This window comes from Morchella importuna, assembly GCF_003444635.1.
Source record: "Morchella importuna strain M04M26 chromosome Unknown Morimp01GS049, whole genome shotgun sequence".
In the NCBI taxonomy this organism is placed as follows: Eukaryota; Fungi; Ascomycota; class Pezizomycetes; order Pezizales; family Morchellaceae; genus Morchella; species Morchella importuna.
This window is the reverse complement of record NW_025763446.1, coordinates 163,589-185,010: the sequence shown is the minus strand read 5'-3', so window position 1 is coordinate 185,010 and position 21,422 is coordinate 163,589. Positions and strand designations below refer to the sequence as shown.

At 46.5% G+C, this 21,422-nt stretch overlaps 4 protein-coding genes across 4 annotated transcripts; 2 read left to right on the top strand and 2 right to left on the bottom strand.

Moving 5' to 3' along the window:
* Positions 1–398: 398 nt before the first annotated feature.
* Positions 399–1,028, top strand: LAJ45_10715 (uncharacterized protein; the record flags this gene model as incomplete). Its single annotated transcript, XM_046120232.1, has 1 exon — positions 399–1,028. The coding sequence occupies one exon, from the start codon at positions 399–401 to the stop codon at positions 1,026–1,028; it is 630 nt and encodes a 209-aa protein (XP_045966582.1).
* Positions 1,029–6,227: 5,199 nt separating this feature from the next.
* Positions 6,228–7,748, bottom strand: LAJ45_10714 (uncharacterized protein; the record flags this gene model as incomplete). The annotated part of the gene is made up of 1 exon (XM_046120231.1): positions 6,228–7,748. The coding sequence occupies one exon, from the start codon at positions 7,746–7,748 to the stop codon at positions 6,228–6,230; it is 1,521 nt and encodes a 506-aa protein (XP_045966581.1).
* A 5,195-nt stretch (positions 7,749–12,943) lies between these two features.
* On the top strand, positions 12,944–14,640 carry LAJ45_10713 (uncharacterized protein; the record flags this gene model as incomplete). The annotated part of the gene is made up of 4 exons (XM_046120230.1): positions 12,944–13,172; positions 13,343–13,715; positions 13,766–14,243; positions 14,314–14,640. 4 exons carry the CDS (start codon positions 12,944–12,946, stop codon positions 14,638–14,640), a joined length of 1,407 nt encoding a protein of 468 aa, XP_045966580.1.
* A 3,642-nt stretch (positions 14,641–18,282) lies between these two features.
* LAJ45_10712 (uncharacterized protein) lies at positions 18,283–20,143 on the bottom strand (the record flags this gene model as incomplete). The annotated part of the gene is made up of 6 exons (XM_046120229.1): positions 18,283–18,363; positions 18,584–18,591; positions 18,752–19,534; positions 19,753–19,819; positions 19,889–19,956; positions 20,020–20,143. 6 exons carry the CDS (start codon positions 20,141–20,143, stop codon positions 18,283–18,285), a joined length of 1,131 nt encoding a protein of 376 aa, XP_045966579.1.
* Positions 20,144–21,422: the final 1,279 nt, after the last annotated feature.

Genomic DNA, 21,422 nt, shown 5'->3' with positions numbered 1-21,422 from the left:
TGACCAGGAGCTTTGTTCGTTTCTCTAGTAGTTAGAGCGATTTGCCCCCGGCGGAAGGGTTAGGAATATCACGGGGAGCGGTCCCCGCGTCACCCTATGTGGTGATAAAGCTTCAAATACCTAAAATGACTCGGAAACTGTCAGTAGGCCGGTTTGTGGAGATTTTCTATGTATATAGCACGACAGCCGTGTCCGTAGAAGAGAGCCATAGGTTGGAGGGGACGGAATTTGGCGTGGGGTTGGCCCTTCTCCGAGCTCTCATTGAATGCTCTCAGCTGCTTTAAAGAATAAAAGTGGAGGTCTCCGATCGTTCTAAGCTTCCCACGCCATATTCAGGCAGGAAAACACCATACCATTGAATACATATACCCAAGCTTACCGCAACCCAAAAACACACAATGAGCATCACCGAAACCCGCCTCCCCGCCTTCCCGCACCCCCACCGCCCCCACCACCCCACCAAAGAACTTCTCAACGAAATCGTCGCCCCCTCCACCACCGACTTCCTCGCAAATCAGCCTTGCCCCTCAATCTACTCCTGCCGCCTGCGCACGCTCGAAAAGACGTGGCGTCAGGCCACCGCCGCGATGCGCGAGATCACGCGCAACCACCGCCAGGTTTTCGAGCCTGGCTACAACCCTAGCTCCTTCGGCGTCCGCCAGAACCTCCTCTGCTTTGGAAACGTCATAATGAGCACCAAGCATTTCCTGCGGCAGGTTGAGAGCGACGTGACGTCTATCCAGAATGAATCGCCCGGGTGCTATGGCCTCCCCGGGATGGTGGTTGAACGTCGTAGTATTAGCCTTCTAGAGATTGATGTGTTATACCATATGTACCTATGCATGGAGAAGGCGTGGTATAGGTTGCTGCGAGTGATGGAGAGATATTATCATGCAAATATGATCCAGGATCTGCTTGGAGGGGCGACGAGGAGGAGGGAGGGTAATTGGGAAAGTGATGAGGCCTATCAGACGTGGATGTATGATACCTTATCCCGGTACCATGTAGGGGTTGTGGTGGGAATGTAAGGTATTGAGAGAGTGTTGTGATTGGTGGTGTCTAACTATGGCCATCTAAGTATAGGAAATAGAAGGCAGATCTTTTATTCTTTCGTTTATTGTTTCGTTGGCTTTTTGCGATGAATTTCTATCGTTTTCCTCACTTGTACCTTATACATACATGTAATAACATCTTCTCTCGGGGGGTCGTCATATACCGATGCTCATAATATAATAAAAATAGACCTAAAACACACAATCACATTCTCAGCGTAGTGTCCCGTGCGCAATTAACAAATCGGGCAATATGTACCCATCAATCCATCACCTACCTAAGAGTATCAAATGCGACATTTCGTAGTCCAAGAATTGACCGAAGCCAATATCTGGGTGGTATATATAGGCCTACATTGGCCCAGTTTTTCTTTAGGCAAGGTTATGTACAGCCACTCAGCAAAAGTGTTTGTGATATAGTTTTAATGTCAGTGCGCAGTGTGGCGCACCCGTAATACTGATGTTATTAAAGTTGAGATTCAAAATAACGAAAAATATACAATATAGTTTGTGACTATATATAAAAAGAAGATAGGCCATTGGTCTTATTCTTCATTAATTTGGGGCCATTGGTCACTGGGAAAGTCTTCTCTTTGGGGGTTCTTAATGGTCCGCCGCGGTTACATATGGAGAAATGTCTCACTCCGAAATCGGAATCACGAACACTTTTGCAGAGTGGCTGTATATAGAGCTACTACATATCACACTCCGGTGATTTCCTCTGAAATAAACTGTCAGATATATATACTCTGGTGGGGAAAGAAAAAGCTTATGGATTTCAAGTATTTGATATCTAGCGTAGCTGATTTGAATTTAATTACCCACCATGCTACATTACTCCGGGGAAGACATATAGCTTGCAATATTGACTTTGAGTCTCGATCAGGTCTGCAGGCCTAAAATGAAGCGTTAACGATGTCATTCGATACTCCATGTATATATTTGCAGATTGGTTGTCACTTCTTCTTCTTCAATGTATCCAGGGTGTTGGAAAGTGATGTATATTTTTTGGTTTGACGCCATTTTGGGACAACACAACACGACCCCTACATTCAAGTAACGAGTGCAGAAGGTCTGTGTAACGCTAGGTAGGGATTCTGACGCTATTCAAATATGAAATAACCATTCATCAGGAAAGAAGTCGCCGGTAGGTAGCCAAAATCTGTGGTGAATAACCCAGAAGGTTATTGATGACATGTACCCTGTTTTTTTTTCATTACGAATTGAATTTCCACAACCAGATTAAATATATACTTGTGTGAAGACCTGTCCCTTTATCATTGAGATATAGTTAACCTAATGTGTACATTTCCCGACAACCTAGCCTAGTCACACCAGGTCCAGGACGTATAGCCAGTCTTCAGCTTATGTCCATATGCAAGTACTTCGACGAGTAAAGTTGGGAAATAATTAGTTCCAGGGTACGCTCCGAGATTACTAGCCAGGCTGATTGATTGATTGTTGTATCAACCATGAATTATGGGGAGCTCTATTCTAATTCTTTGATATGAAAATAGAGTAAATAAGTTAATTTTTTGATTGGTTGGTTTATGAAGCGGCTTGACGTCGGGCATTAAAGACAGGTTGTTGTACAACGTCAACTGTGATCCAAGCTAATTATATATACAGTAATGCCATGTGTTTTAACGGGACATCTGCATGTTGTACAATTGTGAGAGGCGATGCATGCCGATGTTCGGTGGTGGAGGATCGAAGCCATTCTTGGTTCACCAAGTAATCCCAGGGGGAACAGGAAAACCCCCGAAACGAATCGAGGTGGTACTGCGGTTCCAATATTTGTGATAGATAAACGCATAATACAGTACGTTCTCCTCGAAAATACCGTCTTTCTGCGGTTTTAAGTCCTACTATGCACATAATGGAGACATGGTTTGTTAGTAGACTTCCTAATTAGATATATCTATAGAGAACTGCGCATACTTTCTATAAAAATACCCACCAATGGAAGAAATGCAAATCCCGTATATTGAACTTGAACTCCCCAGATATATAATTTCTGACCAGGTCATAGAAATTCCGTTTCGCCTCTGTGATTTTATGCGCATCCCTAGATCGCCCAATGCCATATCTAATATTTCTCTTTACTGCATGCAAGTTGGCGAGGCGTGTATCTAAGATTTAATTAGCATCGGCGGTCGACACATCCATCCCCAAATTCCATTGAGACTATGTACCTTCGTTCTCTGTAGTCTTAATTAGTCTCCTCGATATGTCTCTTCTCTTGCATGCCGCCTGGACAATGACAATCTTTGGTCTCACATGACATCCGGAAAATTTATAAAGCTCTGGTTCTTTCGGATAAGCCCACCTAGCTTCGAGACTGGTGTTAGCTAGACGTACGTACCTCTTTTCAACCTCCCAGGTCCCCGGCGTGTTAGTTGATGGTATAGACAATCCAGTCGAAGGGTACTCGAGTTCGTGAGCTGCTCTGCAATCGTTGTCTGTTTTGTTCGGCAAGTATATTGAGAGATAATCAAGGAGGACAGATGCATATGTACACTACATGTAGTAGTCCGGAAAGCGGGTAACTGCGTACCCATGGGATATATAGGACTACCTAGCTTTCCCGCTGACGTGACGTCTTAACTTGTATCGTAACCAGCTTTTACTGAACCAGCTGCAGACGTGATACCGAACTCCGCCAGAGAAAGGACAGTTCTCAAGTTTCCCTAACATTATGAATTCATTACATGATAATTTGTCTTTGTAAGTGTGCTGGCCAGTAAGTCAGCAATCATTCGTCGGACTACTTTCGATTCTCAAATGAAAATCTGCTGGCGATTTTTGCTACCCACATTACTATCGTGCACAGATACGTACATAGGCCCACAAATCCATATCTACATATAGCCGCTCAAGCCGGGTCGCGGAGATGAGCAAGATCAATCCAACGAAGCCATGCCTTATCAATTTGGATACTCGACGGAGGAGTCAAAGGACTAGGCAGGATGTTTAAGTCAAAACAGTGTATCTCTGTTGGTATCTAGGCATGTTCTGGCAAACCCTCCAGTGGTCCATTTATGCGAGCGTTAACTCACACTTCATCTTATGAAGATGGGATATTTAAACATTGAAATATTCTATCTGGCTTTATCGAGCACGCCCTAGCTAGGTGGGGATCCTAATGAAGCTTTTAATTCCTCGACATGTCTTTCCCCCCACTATGAGGTAACAACTAACTAACATAGTTTCCAGTTGAGCAACTTACGTGGGTAGGGTGGGGGTGGGCGTTTGGGTTCGGTTGGGGCTCGAAAGCTAGTGTCTTTCCCGCTTTTGGGGCATTGGTGACTACTCAATGCTCTAGTACGGCCTCCCATTTGGATTGCTATCTATCTTTATCCGGAAAAAACCCGCAAGAACAGAATTTTAAATTATAAAACAGGTACGGCCTGCGAAAAGATATTACAATACGCTACTAGGTAGCTACACATACACAGTCGATCACAAGGAGATATAACTGACACCTGATTAGGAGAAGAAATCCTAATCCCGTTGAGAGGACTGGGCTCGGCAGTACACACAACTAGATCATATACATATTACGCGTTTAGCGGCTCTTGCATACAATTAATGAAGTGGTCAATCAGTGCGTCTAGCAGCTCGAATTACTTCCGAGTGAGATCCCATGATCACCACTAGTGACACGGCACATGGATACATGTAGTCTTACTATCGCATATTATAAGCGCACAGTGAATTAAATCCATGCACATAGACAGCTTAATCGATCAGGACGTCCTCAGACCAGTTTTTTTGAATATCAACGCTGTCGCGGGCCTAACATCTCTCCGATCCCTTCGTTCGTTTTCAAGATAGTGGAAATTAACCTGTTCGGGCAATTCCCGTTGTAATTCACCTAACCCTCCCTCCGCGAACCTCTTTAGGCTTCAAGTCACCGTTTGTGACCTCTTTTTCAACAGATCTTTCTCCTCCTGGAGGGTATCCACTACCTGTTACAGCTACGGTTTTGGGTATCACCACGCCGTCTCTCGGTTCACTAATGTGAAAGCCGGGCACGAACGTAGGAATTTTGCTCTGACGAACGAAGGATAGGGGGGACTTACGCTATGAGACGAGCTAAATCAATTCAGAGATGCGTTTACCTCCAATGTTATTAATGCCATTAATCTGCCTACAAGTTGCTACTTGATACGTTTATTGGCAACTTTAACTCTACAAGACTCGTAGGTAAATGTCGTATTGTGTGGGGTAAAGTCGTCGACAAAACCACCCCCGGGAATGTGACTAGAAGAAATAGAAATTTACGACATCTATAACCTCCCTGCAAAACGACACTAAATCATCTAGACAGCGGCCTTCTATATATTTATGATCTCGTTACTCATAGTGGATATTTTATTTCTCGGTCAGTTAACGCTTTGTACAGATGATTAGTACATGTATGTATATTACAAATTACGGAAAAGGTCTAAAATGACAGTTTTCGGTAGACGTGCTCTAAAATAACACGTGAATGCAAGATGACATAGTTCGGTATAATCTAAACGAATACATCATTTAGTATATGTAGTGGCTGAGCAATGATAATATCGAAGGATCGGGTTCAAGTTCGATCTTCATCTTGGCACACTGCCAAGCTAGCTCAAGTATCACTTCGGGCACAGCATCCACTATGGGCGGGTGGTCTAGTGGATAGACTGCTCGTCAACACCGAGTGTACCCAGGATACAACCACACACACATAAGGTCCTGGGTTCAAACCAGGGGTGGGGGTAGCAGTCGCAAATGTCTTAATAAGTCGCTGCAGTACCTTTTGTAGTTTTATAGAACGCTTTGTTCTTTTTTCTTGTAGTGATAGCGAACTGTCTTTTTGCATCATGTGTTATTTTGGAGCACGTATACCGAACATTGTGTCATTTTAGGCCTTTTCCGTACAAATTAACGCCCAACACCGAATTTCTCCAAACCCATGAACTATGACTTTACTGCTACATTTCCATACAGAGGTGCGTATACTATGTATACGAAGCGCCCTACAAACAAATTTTCTTCATTTCTTGCGCACACCATGGCTGCCTACTCGCCGTCCTTTGTACCCCCAAACAGCGAGCGAGTGATAGCCTATGATTATGCCGCCATTCAGTAATTGCTGACTGATTAATTGAGACATTGGCGGACCGGCACAAAATCACCCTACACACTACATTTCCTACAGCTCAGTCCACCAATGCAGCGGCATATACTCCACCATGGCCCCGCAGACCCCCCCACCGCCGCCGCCGCCGGCCCCACTACCTCCAAAACCGGCTCCTCCTGCAGTACCCTCAACCTCAGAAACTCGTCCTTTTCATCGTCGCTGACCTCTCCATCAATCTCCACCACGATAAGGCTAGACCAGCGCAAGCTTCTCCCTACGAACCTCTCGACATCGGTAAAGACATCGACATCTGCATCCGCGTCCTCCTCCCCCGGAGTCACGCGCCACGGCCACCCATCGCCGGCGTCCATTTCCTCTGTCAAGGCAATCTGGCACGGCGCCTGCATCTGCCGCTTCTCGACCTCCTGGATCCGCCCCCCCAGGCGCCGCCGCAGCGATAGTCTCGGGAATGTCAGGAGGTCCCCGTAGTCGCTCCAGGGGTCCCTCTCGGTGTCCCCGACCCGGAACGGCCAGGTCGTCTTGTCGAAGATGCGGTAGTCCCAGTAGCACAGCTGACGGTCGTGGGTGGGCAGGAACTTGATCTGTAGCTTCTGGACGCACCAGATCTCCATGGATGCGCATTGGAGCAGGCGCAGGAAGCCGTCGCTGCTGATGCCGGTGAGGTAGATCTCTCGAAGGAAGGTGTTGTCGATAGAGTAGCTGGGCCGTTGTTGGCACCATTTGTCGGTGAAGGGCGAGTCTTGCGCCTTCAGCAGGTGGAAGCCCATAACAAGTGGTCGCGCATGACGGCAGAGCTGCCCAAAGATCCAGGGTATGTCAACGATGGTGGCATCGTCGGTCCAGTGGTTGATGGTCAAGTCCACTCTGCCCATTGCGATGGGGATTTTCAGGGAGGGGACGAACTCACTTGATGATGTGAGAGTGATCCGGCCGTCCCAGACGATGATACTAATATCGTTGTCTGGGTCGACTCTCCTCCGAGAGGCAAGGTATTCTAGGTGTAAGCTTTCGATGAGGGTTATGTAGGGGGTCTTGAAATGTTGGAATATTCCCCGGATATCAACGGTTCGGCCATCAGTGATGACAATGTTTAGTTTCTTTGGGGTTGCCAGTGGATTTAAAATGGTCATGGTGTCAGGTGGGGTGGGATCATCTATCTGCCTGCAGACAATCGTGAGCGTCTGGTAGCTCAAGAGCACCGGGAGCTCGAGCCGGTCTACTTGATCGGGGGCCAACATATATTTGCACGAACAGTCTTCAGAAAGTAGCCTGAAGAACTGCTGGTCGCTAAGTTGGACCTCGTGGAATGGCCGCGCCGGGACCATCCCGGCGTCGACAGCATTCTTCCATAAACGGCAAACGCGGCCAAGGTTTCTTGAGCCAGATGCATGATCGATGGAAAGGTAGCTTTCCCCGTCGCTGGAGCTAAACTTTTCTCGCACAACATCATGAGTTTGGTGGCAGTGGGAGAGGATGATATACAGAAGCTCTCGAGGCAAAATACTGATAGGTGATGCAATTGATAGCTTCACATAGCTGCTGGTGACAGATTCCATTAATTCCGCCATAAGGCTATATGTTTGTTCTAGGTTAGAAGAAGGGCGGGTTCGTAGTGTACTCAACTCATCTACTACTTTTATGGAGAAAATTATTACCGCCACCCCAAAATGACGTGGCGGAAAAAAGATCCTAAGTTTAAGCACCAAGGAACTTTAGTCATTAGTGGGGTGATTAGTTCGCCTTTCGCGTGGCTCCTTTCAGCACCGGCCAGAAGATGTTTTCCTCGGGACCTTTGGTGGTTAGAGATTTCTTAGGTAAGCGGGGGAAATGATCATGGTGCAACATTTTGGATTGGGGGGGTAAGCCCTGCATAAACTGACAGCTGTGCTATGAAGATTACCACGCGATGCCCGGGTTTAGACGAACACACCAAGACTCGCACCGCCTTGGATAGCTGAAGCGACGGCGGCGCCCACCCAGCTGGGACTCCTCCGCCTTTATGTTTTTCTCCATTAGTTTTCATTAGGTAAGAAAAGAAAGATCGGCGAAAAAAACGATCACCCTCTACTAGCCGGAGGTAGTAGGTATGATATTATGAACGCTGCTCACAGAGGCTACAGGTATGGTATCAGGGCTATCTAGGCTTATCGCTTGTCGAAGGGACCTCCCCGTTGTGTTGTTGCGAGTGCGTGAAGATCCCATACGAAAGAAGATAGCGTGATTCAAGAATGGGGGTTAGAGTCTTCTTATCTCGTCAACAAGCACTACTCTTGTATTCATCTCGAACTCCAGCAAAATTATGGGGTGTGGAGGACATTACAACTTCATAGATGGTGAGCACTTGCGTCGATTGCGGCGTCGCGGGCTCTTTGGAGGCCGCCAGTTTTGTGGAATAGAGGGTTCGCGGACTAGCATAGTTGGTTTGGAATATGGCCGGTCGGACGGGGATCACAATTTAGAATGGTAGCGAAACACTACAATACTGCTCAACGGAGCTGGCGATTTAATTTATGGCTTGTGACTAGCTTGTGACCCGTGCCCTATTGCCTGTGTCCCGTGTGACCGTGTCCTCTTCCCATGCGCCACAGTAACTGCCACCTATTGCATGAAGTGATGAATTCTAAGCGAGCTTTCTAGTAGAGCTTTGTGGAGCCGTGCACATGTAGGAATCTCGAAAGAAACGGCGAGCTAGGTGTCTCAGGCCCAGTGGGTTGAGCTATGATATATTCCCCATGTTTAGCGGTAGCTACTTCAAACGAGTGATATTGTATGATTCCAATCACACAATACACATAAAATATATGAGTTGACATAGACCTTCATGTGGGCCGTGTCTCCCCGTCCGATCTACCAATGCTGCCTGCCTACAATGGAGGGTCGTAGTTTGGTGAAAAATCAGTTGATCGATAAGATAAAGAGATCTGTGAGCAAAGGTCACTCGTACTCCCTTGGCACCAACCCTTAAGTGCGACGGGATCGATAGTGTCCACATGCTGGTTTATGCTTATTATGTTAGTCTGAAACCTCAGGGCCCGGCGCTGTAAGCCATGGCCATGGCCAAGAAAAGCTTATTTGTCACCCCGCCCAGAGTCGACACATATGACATCGCCCCAGGGATATGTCTCACATTAACCGTTTCTTAGGGCTATCTGGCTTAAGGTTTACCATATTTCAACCCGGGTCTCTCTCCTCTTCCCTTTCCATCTCCTCGTTAATTACAAATATCATCATGATCATCGTCGTCACCGCTGTCTTTAATGTCAGCGCATACATATGCAGATCAACCAAGCAAGATACATCCGTAGGTCCGCCAAACCGAGCGGAAACTTTTAAAAAGGGCTCAACAGAAAAACAATCAATAGCCCTTGTTTATGACTCACTCACTACCTAGGAGACTCGCCTATTGTCCATAGAGCTGAGCGAATTAGAAGAATCGTTTCCAAGTACACAGTCATTACGAGTGATATACGATGACGCCCACACTCACATCTGCAAGTAAATTATATCCTCCTATAGTAGTTCATATGACCTTCGACCCTTCATTTATCTAATGTTTAAGCCCACATCCCCGGGCGGATAGCTAAACCGAAACAATCATCTCAATCATGCTCATGGGCCACATACACGAAACAATTCGACCTTCCCGAACCCACGTCCGGCCAAGGGGGCAATCCGCCGGTTCGGAGGCCCTTCGTACCCACGGCCTCGAATCCCGACTCACACCCTAAAAACAGGGCAATTAAAGACGCCGATCACGTGTACCACCTCCCCTTTTCACCCAACCCTGGGGAAAGGCGAAAATAATTCTCCGCAAGCCCGCCGATCACCATTTTCCAGTTGTCAGGGATAAAACTCTCCAGTAGTGCACTGGTGGTGGGGTAACTAGGGCGTTCGGGTGGCTTATCCCGAGCAAGCGAAGAAGGACTACCAGTAGCTCTTGGTACCTGGTACGGGATGGTCGGGGTATCAGTCCGAGCATGGATTGGCCCAAGCTTTGATGGGGAGGGTATTTTATCCGGGATTAGGGTATATGCCGACTCTACTTTAAACGCTGTGGGGACCCCACCAATGTGTGAGTATTTTCTAGGGCATAGCGCGCGGGTGCTAATATCAGTGAAAAAGTACGCAAGTGCAGAGTTACAATTTTTTCCGAGCCGGCCGACATTCCCCGGGTGCGGGGTGGAACTGGTGATGGTTATGCGGCGAGTGTGGGGACAAATACTGCTTCCAGTTTCCCACAGTAGCGCACGCAGCTGAGGAAAATTATAAGAACTGACAAAGCTGTTCAATACATGGAAAAATTGACAGAAAGGGCTAGGTATCCGGTGGTACGTAGGCTACGAGAGTCTAGCTAGCTGCCCGAGGTATCAAGGTGAAGGGACAATATGTATGTCTGGCGTCGACAACATGTTTAGCCTTTCATTTTCTCTATGAAAACCGGGGAGAACTCCGCATTATGGTTTCGGCCATTTAGGTTCACCCTTCATGGCAGGTGAGGGTGGGGTATTTTAGTATTTTTAAGCCACAAAATAATTGACCCGGCTTGGTTCAAGGGCTGGGGAAATAGTAGATTACTGATCGTTACCTCCTGGTGTATGTGGATATCGGTCCGTTACCAATTTAAAACCTAGAATTGCTGTACCAATTGTTGTCCCTACATCCTTGCACAACGGTATTGCATATGGGCATGGGGTTATTGCGCTATGGTGCTGGTAAGTATGGACACACGTTATTCGTTTTTTGGAATACAATTAATTACATAGATACTTACAAGCGCATGTTTGGCAGAGTTTCCGCTGAAAGTTCTATAGGTTTAGCTCAGCCAGGGGGAGAAAATGTCACTGCCACAAAACACAACTCCATGGATCCAGTCATTCCCGAATGAAATTACCTCCCCAAGTAGTACTTTGGAGAGCTAGATTGAAAATTCTCTGGAACAAAACCGGTCAATAAGATATCGATCAGATCTTCCCCATCGTTGGAATTACTGCTGATCATATTTCTCTGCAAAATTGAGATTTTACCCTCAACAGGCCCCCCGCTCCTAAAGAACGATGACGCAAACTTTATTCACAATATAAACTACCTTTCGCACATCATTTTACCGGGAAGCGGCGTGACCTGTTTTTTTACTTATATCATTAACTTTCGGCAATGCCGCCGTCGCCGCGTGCGCTGGGGTACAACCTCAGGTACTAGAGTACATACGTTTCCACCCATGGTTTAAATTCTTCGCCAATATTATGGGGATGACTTCCTGGTCGTGCATAAGGCTGTATCACCTAAACCACGAGATTATCTGGTGCATGAATATTGGTATCCAAGCTTGAACCGCCGGTTTTATTATAAGCGGGAACTGAAGATTAGTTTCCCCGAATATACCCTATCAATGTACCACTAAAGAGACTCATCCCACGCGAGAGGAAGGGGGCAGAGTTGATACTTTCGATAGAAAGTTGGAGCGCCCCAGATCTGCAGACCATTGCAGAACCAGCAGCTGGGATCGAGGCTATTATGAAAATTGATGTTATGTATGTACTCTACCTACATAATGTCTAATCATGAATTCGCTTATAATTATTAACTGACTGACTTGAAAAAGTAGAAAAGTCGATCTGTGGAGTTGATAACTGAGTAAGACAATCTCAGTCAGTACTTTGCATGCACCTGTCTACTCTGGAGCACTCATAATCACACTGCATACTCGTACTCTACATAGAGCATTTCATATTTCCCGTTAGACCGAAATAAAGATGGGTATTTTCTACCTCATGATCAGTTGTGGGTGTGTTTAGATTGGGAGAATATTAAAAGACTTACCTCAATTCAAGTATCTCTGTGCTCTATGTATGTACCCTGTCCGTAAATAGGTACTATTCTTCTGGGCTGTCTTGTGAGGCTGACGATATTCTATCAAATAAGCAAGTACAAGCACAATGTATGTAAATACCTTACCAACCAGCCGCAGTGGGATAAGTCACTAGTTGTACCAGACATGTACCTATATACTGATCATTGTCTATAATGTGATGGTATCGCCAACGCACTCGCCCCATTATGAACCTGAGGCCCTGAAACATTGAGACGAGAAGGCTATTTTTATCGCTTTGGTTTCTTTTCATTGGATGCCCCAGGCCGTAGACGCTTCAGAGAATGCGGGGTTAGGGTTCGGGAATTTAAGCTTTGGGAAACGCTGACGAGAAGGGAGATTTTAGTGTCGATCACATAATCTCATGTTCAGCCGCAAATGTGGCACACTCTAGCTCCCGCAGTCTGAGACAGATGCAAGTTAGCTTACCGATAGTACTTACACCACCTGGTCAAATTATTTGCGCATGCTCTTTACAGCATCAGGTAAAGTACAAACATCGACCCTTACTCTAAACCCTCTTCCCCGTTAACAAATTACTTCCCTGGGTGCAGACAGACAGTGCTAGTACTGATCCCGGGCCTACTGTTTCTGCGGGGAGAAATGTACTGTCGGGTAAAGAGCCAGAACCAGGCCCTATAGTCCGTTGATAGCTGGTAACTTCCGGTGGCTAAAATAGGTAGGTATTCTTTCTCCCAAACGGCCTGCACGGTCCGTACCCCTGTTTGCTACTCTAGAGCAGAAGAAAGAAGTCGCGTTGACGTTGACGTTGGGCGACCCCGCCTATTATCGGCTAGGCAGGGTACATAGGCTTCACAATTGATAGAGATAGTAAACTACAATACCTACTGCTCCAGGTCTATTCACTTCCATCCCTCCACCATGGTTCCCTCAAAAGCTGAAACCGCAGGGCAGAGACAGCACTTCCTGGCCTATAGCATGGCCGTAGTATGCAAGCCATTCAGGACACCTCAGCGCTACAAACGTGGCGGTTATCTGCTATTGGTTCTTACGTTTTTGGCCTTTTGCTACCACACCTCCTGTCTCATTCAAAAACACCAAAGCTCTGGAGGAATGAACTATTTTGAAGATGGTGGGTGGGTCCCTGCAGGTACCGGTATACTGAACGTGTTTAAGGACACCAGCCCCTTCCTTATGTTACTTATAAATACCGTTTCCCTTCTATTCGTCCCTCAGCCATCAGATTTAAATACATAAAGCCTCACTCCCCAGTATCCTGTGTACATTTACATCAACTACAACTAACAACACTCACAACAGTATCAATCATGAAATACTCAACTCCCGCCGCAATCTCTCAAGCCATGTGCGCTCTACTCTTTGGCTCATCGGTGATGGGCAAAACACTCTACGTCGGTACCGGTGTAGCTGAGATCCTCTCCTACTCCTTCGATGGCACCTCGTTCGCACCCATCTCTTCCACAAACGACTCCTTCCCTTCGCCCACATGGCAGACATTCGACGGTGATATCATGTACTCCGTTTCTGAGTCTGGCGGAACCACCCCAGGAGCTATCACCTCATATCATGTCGAAAATGGGACATTCACAAAGATCAGTCAATCCGCTGGACTGCCGGGCCCAGTACACATTGCATTGACAAAGAACAAGAAGGGTCTCATTACTGCCGCATAGTATGTTACCTTCCCCTTTCCCCATTCCGTCCATACTAACGTCTCTCCAGCGGCGGCCAAGGAACCAACTCCTTCGTAACCAACAACGGGTATCTCCAGAAGAACCAGCAATTCACCTACGACGTGAGCTCCATCGTCGAGGGCCGCCAGGGCGAGTCACACCCTCACGGAGTGTTTATCGACCCCACTGGCGCCTTCGCCGTGATCCCTGATCTCGGCGGCGATGTCCTCCATGTCTACTTCATCGCCGGCTCTAGCTACACGAACAACATGACTCCACTCCCCGACGTCGCAGCCACCGTAGGAAGCGGTCCCCGCCACGGCGCCTTCTGGCCCAACAAGGAGGGCCAGAAGGCCACCCACTTCTTTGTGGTTGCGGAGCTCAACAATGAGATCACGGCGTACTCGCTCACCTATGGAACCGGCACATTGACCATGACACCGATCACCACGTACAGCACCTTCGGCTCTAAGGACAAGGTCCCCGTCGTCACTGGCGGACCTGCCGCTGGCGAAATCGCTATCTCTGTAAGCACCTTCCCAACCCCCCCCCCCCCCCCATATTAACCCCACACGTAGACTAACAACCCGCGCACAGTCTGACAACAAATTCCTCTACGTCTCCAACCGCATCGATCGTTCCTTCCCCAACGTCGGCTCCTCCGGCAATGGTAGCGACTCGCTTGCGCAGTGGAACATCAAAACCGATGGCACCCTCGAATTCGTCGGCCTTACTCCCGCGGGTGGGCTCAACCCGAGACATTTCTCGTTTGTGACGCTGGGCGGAAAGGACTATGTTACGGTCGCGAACCCCGCGAGTGGCGATGTTCAGTTGATTGAGAGGGATCCGGTGACCGGGAAGCTGGCGGAGGTGTCCACGGCGTTCATTTCAATCCCCGGCGCGAGCGCTGCTACGTGGAATTAGGCGGCAGTGGTGGGTGTTTTTTGGTGGTTTTTTATTTTTTTGGCGTTCTTTTTTAGGGAGTCATTTTTGGGTTTATTTTTTTGTTTATTTCTGTTCTCTGACTGGTTTACCACGAATCTTTACGATTGCATTTTGTTTGTTTGTCGCTGTCTGTTTTGGAACGTTTGGGGCGCGTGTTAGAATCGATACATACTTGTCCAAACGCGCTTTTTACGAGGCTGCTTGATCTATCGCTTCTTGATGTTTCTCTTCTCTTTACATCTCAGGAAACAAAAGTAAATGATTTTTTGTTATCTTGTCCGTCGCTCTTTTTTTACCATTCAATTCAATGTAGATAAATAAAGTACATGAGGTTTAAGCTTTCAGGGTTTTACTTCGCCGCATTCCTGCCTTCCACGCCTTACTTCATCTCTACTGTGGACTAAGCGAATCTCGTTCCACCCCGCTGCAAGATTGCGGCGGGATTACTACAGAGTTTGGTGATTTTAGCTTTCTGTGGGGTGATTGTACAATATAGAGTTAGACTAGAGAGCATGTACTCCACATGAAAGTACATTCCTGGCCGGTGTTGTACGTACTAACACACGATCCCAGGTTAGTGTGGCAGTAAGCTTTGGGATCCGGAGGCTTAGGACGAGTGATACATTGTGCACACCGTACTCGAGCCTATAATATTATGCTAGCAATTAATATATTATCGTCTGATTGAATTGCTCATCTACCTGAGGCTGGCCGTTATTGTTTTTAGGGTAAGCGCGCGCGATTCTTATTTCCACCCACCTGCTCACCTACCTACCTGCTCAGACTCCCTCCAGGCACAACACAGAAATAAATAATTGTGTATTTCCGACAAGGCTTCATATCGAAATGTCAACACCGTACTGTGAAGGATTCTCCACCCAGGATCGACAGGGGCATGAGCAATGAATATCGAAATTTCGAGGCCCAATAGGTAAGCATGGTATATCCCCGTTCATTCGATCGCCTTCAGCGCTGCTGGATTCAGCGCGAACCTGAAACGGCTGGGAGCCAAGCCAAGGCGGATACTATGGACTGAATGTGCTTCCAGAAGGATTGGCGATCGTGTCTTGTTGAGATGTGATATCTTTGCCAGGCTGAAGATATCCCGAGTTCTTGGTACTTGGTAGATTCTCGCTCGGTTGCTGAGACTTTGAACGTTGCAAGGGATCGCGTGACATCGCGTGATGTCAACTGTTTCATGGATGGGAATCTCTATTGACCACAGTATTTCCGGAGAGAGTCCTGGTGCGGCTGCGGCGAAGTGCTGTTTTGTGTCTTTGGCAACATCCGAGCCTTATGATACAAGGCGTGCAATTCCTAACTATTACATGATATTCGACGTCTCGGTGGTGATAGAAATAAAGGTGTCATATTGTCCGGCCGCAGGCTCCACAGTAATCAACCTAAATTGAAACTCAAGCGGGCTGGGTGTCCTGGAGCTAAGCACCCTGATAAGTGCACATTTGAACACGCCTAGAATATGCGTACCTGCATATTTCTTACATGTGGTTGACATGTAAGTTACCTCTCTCTTCCAGTCAGGTGCTGCAGCACACCGCATGCCCACAAATAGAAGCACTGCCCTGAATTTGCGACACTTGCACTTTTATCTACCCCAGGTGTGACACTGGAATGATAAACCATTCGGTCTGCCAGGCTGCGATAAACGTATTTGGTGTGAAATGTGGAGCATGGGGTCGAGCAGCGCTGACTTTTTCCCATATACGTTTGAAGATTCCTCGAGCGAATGACCGATCGCACCCTGGAATGCTGTAAAAATACCCGGTGAATATGTGTCTATGTTTAATATCCGAATTTGCTGTCGTTGACACCTTCCAGAAATGTTTCTTCACCCCCACATGATGTCAGTTACGGGAAGACGCTGAGGTAGGAACATGATCATTATATTCAGGGGGGTGATAGCCAATTTATCATGAGAGAATATAAGATAACTTGAGGTCTTTGTACATGATGCAATCATGGCCTATCACTCGGGTAGTCAACCGTACCCAAACAACATTCGAATATGTATAGAATAAGAGTCCGTTACCCATGCAAATATTTCTTGAAGAACAACTCCAATCCAAGCTGAGTGCTCTCCGAGATTCCGGGAATGCCGCCCGGACATGAATCAGTCAAGTGATGTAGCAGGTTCGAGATCTTTGTTTGTGCCTCTGTACTTCAATCCTTGTCTTTATAATTCAAATAATCTGCACCCACACTTTCACCAAATTTATGTCAGCTGAGAAATTAGTTATAAAAGTCATCTTGCACAAAAGCAAATGGAAGGGAGGCCTGACGTCTTCCGTGTTAGGAGAGAGCAATTCTCCCGCCGATCGCGAAGCACTAGCAGGTACTTCTATCCTGGAAGGAACGATCTCCGTCTTGGGAATAATAATTCAGCCCTGATCTTAAGTCTCGTGTCAGGAGCGTACATCTCAGGGTGTTAATTTTCCGGGATTCAACCCACGCTTCCGAGATGGGCAGAACTAGATGGAGTTGAGAACATTAGGAATTAGCAATGAACATAGCAAGAAGGACATATGTCGGGAGCAGCAAGCGGGAACGACGTGTAGGAAGAGTGTGGGTGGAGAGAGAATAGTGTGAGAAGATAAAGGTGCTTTAGGTGATGGCCTTGGTGGTGGCAAGGGGGGTTTGGTTACTGGAGCTGGGGGTGTCGAGACAAAGTATACATATACTAGTCGATAATTAGCGCCAATTGGCCGATCGCGCAACATAAACGTTGGGCAGAAGTTTGCCACGTCATTGTAAACCTGTAATGAATTGATTGATGGATTCATCAAGTTACATGAATGAATATGTGTACGCTTATGCTGTCTTCACATTCCCAAACTTTCATGCACAACGTCTACACACAGCATCCTGTCTCTGGCCAACCCTCGTATATTTCTGGTATTCTAGGATTAATGCAAGTTGAACCATATCCAGTACTCGACATATTCACGAGATAAGATGCCATAACTTAGTGGAAATCTTCTTTGGTTAACTAGTATGGCTCTGATTTCGACCTTACATGCCATTGGCCTTAAGATATCTCCCAAGTACAAACTATCTAGAGACATCTCTGGCCGTATAGAGATAAGAGTGTCTAAGCTCAAATAATTCGCCCGGGGGTGATCTAGAGGCTATAACTTACTAAAGAGACAGCCAGGATCGTAACCCAGGGCCCCTTTCGCTACACATGCATCTACACTGGTTCATAGATGACCCGAATACCCACATTGTATGTAACGGATACCGATATGTAGGTTCCGTATAACTGAGAACGAATTCGAAAACCCCCCCCTGATTCACTCCCGGGACCTAGGGGAAATACAACCGACTACTTCGAGGGCTCGAGATATCTTTTATCAACGCGGCGAATCCAATTGACCAGTACCACGGATTACAGGTAAGCTGTTCATGGTGCAATAGTAGTTTACATACTCTAACAGTATTCTACGTTTTGGTAAAGATCTTCATAGGATATCACTCGTAATCCGTGAATCAGCCAAACTAAGATACCCTCTCAAGGGTCCAATTTGCACTCACCTCACTATCTGAGAGCGTGGGGAGAACGATTAGAATTATGGTAAATACCATGATTTCGGTAAATCCTGGCTACTCATCTGGGTATCCCTTGATGAATCTAGACACGTTGGTACGTAGAGTGGAGATGAAGGAAAAACAGTATAGTTCGACCTACATATGTTTCCAAAGTTAATTTAACAGTAACTAACATAATAAATAAACCCTTGAACACCGGGAAAGATAAAATCTTGCTAGTTACCAAGTAATCACAAACAAATGACAAATTAAGGAGAAGTAACTGAATCAGCCAACATAGAAAGTTTTGCTGTTCATAATCTCTGAGACGGTACAAATCGAGATACAGCAAAAGATTTAATAATTAAACTCTTACAGAAAGAACTAGATTCATGCAAATGCCAGGTAAGTGACACTAGCTGAGTGCATTGAATTAGAAGAAGCACTTATACACCACGATAATCCCTTCTCTGTTACATCTGAAACAACCGTCTCAACCTCTAGTCCGGAATTGTTCGGCGCATCGATATCCAGCGAGTCAAACCCCATAAAAATGCGAGGTGGAGAAGTGAATCCGTAGTCATGGAATTCCTGATACCACGTTCGGATGAAAACATTTTCTGACCGACTTTTGTGGTACTAAAGGTACCCTTAAAGACATCCTTTCTAGTTGCGGGATAAGCAAGCCACGTAATAATGGGTTCCAAGAAGTATTCGGTTTTGGGTTCCAGAACATTAATCACAAAACCTGTCGTAGTGACGTTGGTCGCACGCGCATGGACTTTTACTTCAAACCGCTCGCCATTATTTTCCTCGTGGGTGAAGTCAGAGAACCACACCGCGACGTGCGGTATTGCGGGATACGGGGACTTGAAGGTGACGTGAATTTCCTTAGTAGATCGTGTTTCATTCCAGGGGTAGCAATTGTAACATCTGGTATCGACTCTCCCGTGCTGAAAACCTTGTTCGCTGCCGATTTCTATCCAGTTGATCGCTACCTTTAGCGACCCCGAGCCCGAGGAGTACGATTCTGTTTGAACAGGAACGTGTATGTGATGGTCGCTGCTTGAGAAGCTGTGCTTGCGTGATACGGGAGTATTGAGCTTCAGTTTTGTGAATGTCACCGGTAAAGTTATATTATGTATTGCAGACGAATACCCGCCGGATTCCAACGGTATTTTAAAGCCCTTGAACTGGTAGAACCCGCCGTCGCAATATACACCTTTTAAAGTGGCGCTATACTTCCCAACAAACGGGTCTTTACGCAGTGCTGGCTTTGCGGCAGAATCAGCGTCGGATTTAACTCCCGTACCTATAGCCACTGAGTCTAGATATAAACTGACGATTAGACAGTGATCCAGTAGACGCTTTCCCTAGCCACCAAAACACCTGCGTCACTCGAAGTCTCGGTACAATCGGTGGCAGGTATATAGTCAATAGACCAAAAATGGCTTCTTTCTTCATTTTCGTGGACTACCCTCTCGGGTGAGGGGGTGGATATGGAGGAGTTTTGACGGGACCTGTCGGGGGAGAGGGGGGGAGAACCTTTAACGTCCGAATCATTCACCTCTTTCACTCCCTCCTCCCCGCTCTCATTCAACGCATCCTTCAACTACCCCCTCACCACCCCGTCTCAGCATTAACTATGCTGGGAGCAATTAACAAAAAATAGACTACATACGCTTGCAACCAGACGCTCAAACACCATCTCAGGCGCGGTAGACACATATTTCAAGCTCTTTACGAACTCTTGCGGCAAGCTGTCAGTAAGCGCAATAGCATTCGACTGCACTGGTAATTTGGGGGTTTAACCTTGATACTCCACCGCCAGCTGCTGCGGCGTCAAGAAGGAGCCTGTGGAGAGATGTTTCGGGGGTGTGTATGGCGTAGTGGATATCGAGCTTTTTTTTAGTATGGAGTGGTTGGGGGAGGCCATGCCGAAGATTGGTAGATGCGGTGGGGGGGGTGGGTCGGATGTTGGAGATGTTTAGATGGCCGGTGCGGAGAGCTAGAGAGGTATGTGTTGTTTATTGTTTTTACGAGTGGGCGGGCGCAAGGCCAAAGATATTTATTTCCCCCAAAACCGGCGCTTAGTCTTGCGCGGGAAGAGGTGGGTTGGATGCCTGACTGACGTAGGTAGAGTGTTTATGTTTAGTATGCATGTGAAGATATGATATTTGACGTTAGGCGCGCACTCTTGATTGGGTTGCCTGCATTGCTTTGGTGGGGTGATCATATATACATGTTCCGCTCGATTGTTCTACTCACTAGGAGTGCCATACAAAATTTGAACAGGTCGAACTAGCGTTTGTCAAGGCAGGTGTTAGGTAGGAACGTGTCAAGACGACTTTTTTGATATTTTGTGGTTTTTCTACATTGCTTCTCTTAATTCTATAGCTGTGAAAACATTTCATCAGACTACTAGAGAAGAATCTAGAAACCGAAATATAACCAGCCATTCTCAAAAAAACAAGGAAAATCTACCTTGCATGAAGTGACCGAAATAAAGGAACGAAAAAGAACAAGGAAAAATCAAATGAAATAAAGAAATGGTCCCGGATTTCCGGAAGGGAATAAGCAATTTCCCGAAATGAAGAAAAGAAAATAACGGAAAATCAGACTGGTGGGTCAGGTTTATTCCGTCGGGAACCCTGTCCCAGCAGTGTCCAGCAAATTAACAGAGCTGTCCTATTCAGAATATTAATTTACATAAATAACATCCGTACGTACTCAATTACTCTTTTGTCCATCAAGGTGAATTCGTCCGTGCCTTTGACCTCACATTGATTACCGTTAAACCTCGAATAATCCACTATCCCCGTATTTATATGTGGTAAGGCGAATTGGCGTATCAAACTTCACGGAATCGTGCAGATACACACTTTTTCTCACCCGGGGTTAGGGTTTGGCCCATTGATGTCAGATACCATTTAATGACCCCATCGAAATATTCTATTTGGGGACTCAACTATCTCGAGATATAGAGGAGAGGCGTCAATGGGAAAACATTGATTTTCCGGCGGAAAACAGGAAACCCCGGAAACAGTCAGTAAAGTCGTATTTTATCGCCTTTAACATGCCTTTAACATGCCTTTAACTGGGAATGTCGTCAGTAAAGTCGCATCTTATTGCCTCTAACATGCCTTTAACAGCTAAATGCATCAGTAAATGTGTCGGCAAACCTTTAACATAAAGTAATGCGGTTATTGCATCAA